The sequence below is a fragment of the Onychomys torridus genome, chromosome 10, assembly GCF_903995425.1.
Source record: "Onychomys torridus chromosome 10, mOncTor1.1, whole genome shotgun sequence".
NCBI classification, from domain to species: Eukaryota; Metazoa; Chordata; class Mammalia; order Rodentia; family Cricetidae; genus Onychomys; species Onychomys torridus.
In genome coordinates, this window is record NC_050452.1 from 88,254,641 (window position 1) to 88,261,854 (window position 7,214).

The following is a 7,214-nucleotide window of genomic DNA, read 5'->3' on the forward strand; positions in this document are numbered from 1 at the left end:
AAACAGTAGGAATTTCTGTATGTGAAGATCAAAATATGTAACCTGAAGAGGATAAAGGTAAACAGATGTGACATTACTCAAAGTTGTTCTCCATATTTGATCTGAGGATCACTGGAAGGTCTCTGTGATCCTTTGGATGTATTGGCAAAGTAAATCTATTTTTGTAATAGCATTCAAGTGTTATTTTACGTTTTTACTCTACCTGTCTGAATCTTACCCTGTGAAAAATTTCCAACATTCAATGCAGAAGCAGATGAAAGAATCATAACATCTTTTGATATGTCAAACATGAGGAGATTTCAAGACTAAAACCATTCTTCTTGCTGATTTTTTAAGAAAGTTGGACCACCAAAAATGACAATTCATATGCATGTTTGAGATTCTGTAGATATGACATGCTGATGATAAATCTTTAATCACTGAAGGACTTGGGATGGAATAAATCTCATGGTGTTTATTTAGGTCTATTGTATATTGATGGGGCCAGATATACATCCTGAGAAAAGCTATTAGCCTATCCATGGGGGGTAGGGGTGAAGTAGTTATTTATATTGTTTGATTATTAAGTAAAACTCAGGAGTATTAGGGTCAAAACCTGATTGATCAGAGAAGCATTGGCGAAACAATCAGTGACCTCCTCTCTCTCTTTCTCATCTTCCTCAATCCAAAAAGCCCCAAATCTTTCTAAATCCCTCCCTATTACTTCCTGAGTCCATATGTCCTGGGTCCTCAAGAACCCCTGTGGCTAATTCTGGTCAGCTAGTAGCTAGCTTTGCCTTCTGATTCAAAGTAAAGTTTATTGACAGTCTTGGAAATGTCACAGTGTGATCAAAATATTCCACAACATGGGAGGTGAGAGCTTAATTTCAACCTGTGTGAATGCAATTGTTTGAGTTATACATTTAACCAGATTAAATTCTGTCTTTTAGGTGGCTAGGACAAGAGTCTCATACTGGTCTGTTTGGGTGATTGCTTTTGTATCAGTGTTGTTTTCTATTCTCAGCTATTCCGCGTTAAACGCCAAATGCCGCCATCCCACAGCTTTGACTCTAAGCTGCTCATGTGCCAGCACCAGTTTGTTTCTGTTGTTTGCAATAACACAACAGTTTGCTTATTGAAAATTAAATTTCCTTCTTCTGGAAGCATGTTGTAAGGTGGTTTTGAATAGGCCAGAGTTTATCCCCACATCACAGACTATCTTCTTCCTTGGTGGAAACACTTCACACTTCCAAAGGAAGTTCTAGGCTTAAAATCATGAAGACATGCTGAGGTAATGCAGTTTCTGAAGGCATCCAACTTTCTTCCAGCCCCAAAGGAGAAAAAAGTCAGTTTTCAAAATATATTTTAATATACACATCTTTCAGATTTGAAGTAGCACATGAAGTATTTCAAAGACAAATTGATCTATTTAATGATTTTTTTTGAACTTGGCATTCTCTTCATTCAATATATCTCCTGAAATTTCAAGAAAAGTCTCAGATAAACTAATAATTTCTACCTCCCGAGACCTTTCACTGTGTCTCAGTCTTTTCCTTCATGTGACTAATGAAGATGATTCACATGTAACCTCCAAATGGGATGTGGTTTAGCCAAGGAGATCTGAAGCAGCTTACTGAATTCCTAGGAGAAAAACACAGTGATTTTAGATGCAGGTAAAAGCATACTGTGTTTACACACGATGGAGGGAATACAGATGAGTGTGTACCCACTGTGTTAATTTCAGACTATTATCAGTGGCTTCTTGTAATATTATGGTTAGAAATTCTAGGACTCATTCCAAATTGGTTACAGGCCCTATGTGCGTGCGTGCATGCGTGTGTGCGTGTGATTGTGTGTGTTGTGGAAGTTAGCAACTGACTGTCTTCTTCTAGGGTTGACACCATTGCATTGGTAGCCTAGTAAACTGTTCCTTCCTGTGTCTCGATGCTGTGAAGAAGGCTCCTAGCCTCTACTGAGATCTGTTATTTGTCAGTGCAAAGGCAAAGAACTCCTCTCTGCCACTCTGCAGATGACCTTCTTGGTGATGAGCATGGACAACTTACTGTTCGGTGGGTCTAGAGTGGTTCCATCCGTGGTGTGTGTGCCCCTTCTCATGCCTACAGGGGTGCTGGTTTCATAGTCGTCATCATCTGTGACACCAGGAGTTGTGACTTGGCCCTGGGTGGTTCCCTGTACAGCAGGGCTTGCTCCTGCCTGTCTGGTAGGAAGAACTCCCTTTTGTACATCTGGTTTAACCCCTGTCTGACTGGAGGGCAGAATGCCTCCAGGGAACAAGGGGTGGATAAGGAGGCCTGTGAACATTTGTGAGGCTAGTGGCTAGAATAGGGAAGGAAACAGAAAAGAAAAAAAAAAAAGAACTAATTTAAACAAGGTTAATCTTTTTTTCTTCGGAGGACAGCAGGGTGGGATCGGAAAGGCAGAAGTGAGAGGCTAAAGTCAGAGAAAAATCACAAAGACCCGACATTCATCAGAAACGGGCCCTTGTCAGGGCCAAGTCCGTTGCAGGTTTTAGTGCTGGGATTCTTATCTGGGCCTCCTTTTCCTCAAAAAGGGACTAGAAATGCAAGCCAGCCATAACAAAAGGACAGCCCAGAGTTGTGAAGCATGTCTGGAGACAGTGCTCAGGAAGAAAATCTATAAGGCATTGATAAACGCTATCTGTCCTTGACCTAAAATACAATCTTTTTTTTTTTTTCCCATAAAAATTTGAGACTACAAGTTAATGGAAAAATTAATGCAAGTTGATTAACCAGACATTGTCTTGACAGCTTGAATCCTGTTAAACTTCCTTTATCATACTTTTCAAGGGCATCGCTGTATTCTGTCCAAGCTCTCTTGGCACTGAGCTGCCTGGGTAGTTTCTGAGATTACTGAAGGAACACTGCTTTTTCAGAGGCTTCCATGGTTAGATCCTGGTAATTTGAATTTAAGCTAGTTCTCAAAGTCATCCGGAGGTGATCTCAATGGCAGGACCGTAGGTAGGTAGGGAAACATTCTCTCAGATTTAAGAGTTCCTGAAGGCAGGGCCAGATCCCTGCTAGGTGAGACAGGCAGATTACAACATAGAAGATTTCATGAGGATCATGGCATGTGGTTTTGAAACATGGAAATTATGATTAACAGAAAAGATTGTAAATGGATACATGCTGTGGCTATAGATTTTTTTTTTTTTTTTTTTTTTTTTTTTTTTTGCCTTTGAGACAACTTACTTAAGCTTGCTGAGCCTCAGTTTATCTGCATAATTCTGTCATGGGTACATTCTTTGTAGAGTGTGGGCTGAAACGAGAGACTTAAGGTACTTGTTAGATGAGAGTGCCCAACAGCAGGAAGATGTGAATGTTCATGTGTCAGTGCTGGCAAAAAAGAGGGCAATCCATGACTGGATTATTATTTAGGGTGGTATAGAAAATATAATACATACCCTTTTCATGATATAAAAACCATTTTAACACTGTGTTCTATGTACTACCTCAATCACTTACTTCTGTTGTCATGTTTAGATACCATAGTAGTCCAAATAGATGCTGCTAAACATGACGTGTGCATAAGTGCATAGTAATTATGAGTGATGGCAATAAAAATTTTAATTCCTATCCTTCAGTTATTTGTGTTTATAGGAAAGAATTCATTCATTACTACCAGAATATAGAAAAAAACTTATAAAATGGAAAGTACAACAGATTTAATCCCTCCTGCAGAGTCAATATTTATATTGCTCTGCTTCTACATCTATAGACTAGTGTATAATCTTCAATATGAAGTTTAAGTCAATCAAAATAAAGTTTATAAGTGTTCAATGGCCTTCTGGGTTCCTACTGAGTCTGATAGCAATAGATAGAAAGATAATGCAAAGTTAAAGAATGGAAAGTGGTAGGATCAAGATGACAGAAATCTTTAGCTGAGGTAGAATAATCAAATTCAAGGAGCTATAAAAATGCAGTTTGTTATAGGAGATGTAGGGGAGGGAATGTGATCAAAAGAACCGGAAGGGCAGAGGACACTGGGAGAAGTGAGAAGAATTTACAGTGGTAGTGACTTAAAAGATTTTCTTTTTACCAATTCCTCTGAGCTTAGGAGAGTACCCTAAAAGCAAAATGACAAACAGAAGCAATTAGAGAAGTTTCATTATATTCAATGCATTGTATATAATATAACTCAAAAACTTCAAATACTTTTAAGTATTACAAAGAAATTAAATGGTCTGTTATCTGCATCACAAAAGTCATGTCAGCAGGTGATTTGAGACTGCTCATGTTTATTATTGAATAATGTGATTTACCTTTGAAAACTATACATAAACATATACATATATATATATATATTATTAGGTGATAGATATACATTGGAAAGAAGAGCCTGGAAAATACAGAAAGCAACAGAAAAAATAATCTTATGGTTTACATCTAATGGTCTTTCCAGGTGTTTTCTACAAATTTATTCTTCATGTAATGGAAACTGTCATTTATATAGTTTTTCACCTTTCCTTTTCTCTTAGCATTCCATAACAACCCCTTAGCTGTGTTACTGCCAAACTTCAATAAATGTAATTTTAAATGGCTATGTAGTATTTATTTATGGTTATGTTGTAGTTCATTGAATTTTTCTTTTTTGGTTTGGTCTTAAATTTAAGGTTTAGCTATATTTTTATACACTACAAATATTACTTAAGGAGTATGTGGTACCTAAATCTTTGCTGCACTTCAGAATTTCTTTTCTTGAGATGTAGTATCAAGATATGGAATAAAAAGACAGTAGGAGTGGGTGGGTGTAGTGAATGACACACTCCTGTGATCCCAGTACTGTAGAGGTTGAGGCAAGAGGATTGCAAATTCAAGGACATCCTAATAAGCTATATAGATGCCTGTTTAAATACAAAGGATTGATAGGGATTTCACACTAATATTCGCCTCTGATTTTTTAGGAATGGAGCTGCCATCTGATGCTAATGCTGGTACTGACCTTGGTCCTTGGTAATTTTATCAGTGAGCTCAAGAGTAACTTTTGTAAAAACAAATAGGAAGAGAAGAAAGAAAAAAGGGGTTGAGGTTTTGGGATAAACACACATGGCTGAAATAGATTTAAGTTTAAAAAATAAATTCCCTGCATCATGGTCACCACATTAATCCCATTAAGTTATTTCTTTCTTGGCAGTGTAGTTTAGGAGGTAATTGGCTGCTTCATTTGCTGAGGGTGTAGCTGGAGGAGTAACCGTATCTCACTCATTTTCAGAGTGGATGTAATGATGATGTCTACAAGAGATTGTGTCACTGTTAACTGAAATGGTACCATGAAGAACTCAGACCTGCACCTGCCAGCCAGCCAGGGCTAGGTAGGTGTTAGAAATTGATATTCTCAGTGCTAACACAGTGCAAAGTGAGTTAGAATCCTGGTGCCTGATCAGTGAATTGAGACAAGAGACGTGTTCTGCACACGTGCAGTTGAAAAAACATAGCCTGTTTAACAATACCTTACCTGAGCTCCAAGTGGTGCCACAATAATGGGTAGCATCTGAAAACGAAGGGACAAAGTCACTGGTAAAGTAGAATACTGGGAGGTGGGTTATGGGCTATACTTGCTCAGCAACCCACACCCACAGTCGAGAGCTTTAAGGTGCGTGAGAAGTACTGCTAACTGGGTTATGAGTTGCTGGCTGAAGTGGATCAGGAGTTGGCATGCTGTCGTATTCTCTACTACTTCAAAAACAAAAACAAAACAAAACAAAACAAAAAAACTAGCCTAAGTTATAAAAAAGGAACTCGAGTCTTAAAATTTCAATTTTTTTTTCTATAGAAAATCCATAGTGTCAGGAAAAATTATCAAAATTGACTTTTAACTTGTTATGTACCACCCTGAGAGCTCTGAGTGTGACGGACTCCCCGATCTTACCATTTCCAGGTCAGTTGGCACAGCAGGGTCTGCCACGCCAATAGTGACAAGCACACATCTTTCTATAATAGTCAGCTTCTTGTCTCCTGACAGCAAGCTATAACAGCAGGTAAAGCAGCATGGACAACAGGCCTGACCAGCTGTCGGAGTGGGAGATGCAGGGATGGGATTTCGAAGAAAGCCAAATTAAAATCTCTTTTCAACGGAAAATGGGAGTGGAAGGAACAAAAGCAATAAAAGGGGCACCGCGTGGGTACATCAACGGAAGTGATAAGGAGACATAGCCTAATTAATTGTTCATCAGTGTGATTGTCAAGAAAATATGTCGTCTTAGTTACTGATTGGAAGTTGTCTGAAGTAATGATTGTGAGTACACGTGTGTTTACTGTGCGGCACAAACGGTTCTACACACTTACTCTTTATAATAACCGTTATAATAGCTAGAGGAAGCCTCTACTTTAAGGCCTGTTTTAACTCTTGAGGAAAGCGAGTCCCACCAGGTTAAAATTACTTGCCCACACCATGCAGGCCGTGTACACAGAGAGTTGGGATTTGACTAGGTTCGTGGTTCTGTAATCTCCCCCCCCACCCAAGGTTGGCCTTTGGTAGAACAGGTTACAGACATAGGTTTGCATCATAGAAAGTGATCTGATTTTATATTGCTTTCCAAACATTTATGGTTATGCCCATTAATTAATACTTCTGTCATCAACTTTGGCCAGAGAAACTTCTTTTTTTTTTTTTTTTTTTTTTTTTTTTTTTTTTGTGATGGGCAGCAGCTATGGCAGAGACTCATAACTGATTAAGTGCTGAGAATAAAAAGACCACAGAATGCTTAGGCCTGAGTGGGACATCTGTACCACCTTTTCGAAGTCTCAGAGGAAGGCGTAGACGTGTGGCAGATAGAAGGGGCAGAGCGCTGTGCAGTAGGGTCTTGTGGGAAGGACGTGGCTGACACGCTCTTGAACTCTCAGCAGCTGTGAGTACCTGTGTAAGATTGGACCTGCCAACATTCTGTCATGGACAGGGGAGGGATCCATGAGGCCCCGCCCCTCTCTGAGGATCTTTGCCCGGGCAGCAGAGAGACAGACATCTTCTTCAATCATATAACCACGGGTAAGTCGCCCATGTTCCTATAAGTGCTACCTCGCCTAAGCTTCTGTACATTAACTAACCTAATTAAGCTCAGTGGTTCACACGCACACACAAACAAATGTGAAAGAAGGAGACTAGATGGACGGAGGAAGGCCAGTCAGTGGGAGGAGGGCGAGGAGAAGGACATAGACAGTAATGTGAAGTAGTTATGATCAAAATACTTCATACGGATG

The 7,214-nt window shown here is 39.3% G+C and overlaps 1 protein-coding gene across 1 annotated transcript in view; it reads right to left on the reverse strand.

The window, feature by feature from the left end:
* Positions 1–1,968: 1,968 nt before the first annotated feature.
* The window catches only part of Amtn (amelotin), a 12,162-nt gene continuing 6,916 nt past the window's right edge, over positions 1,969–7,214 (reverse strand). The window contains exons 5-7 of the mRNA XM_036200365.1: positions 5,473–5,508; positions 4,057–4,083; positions 1,969–2,316 (exon numbers count right to left, since the gene is read on the reverse strand). Coding sequence (XP_036056258.1) covers positions 1,969–2,316; positions 4,057–4,083; positions 5,473–5,508 — 411 coding nt within the window. The remainder of the gene's footprint in view (positions 2,317–4,056; positions 4,084–5,472; positions 5,509–7,214) is intronic.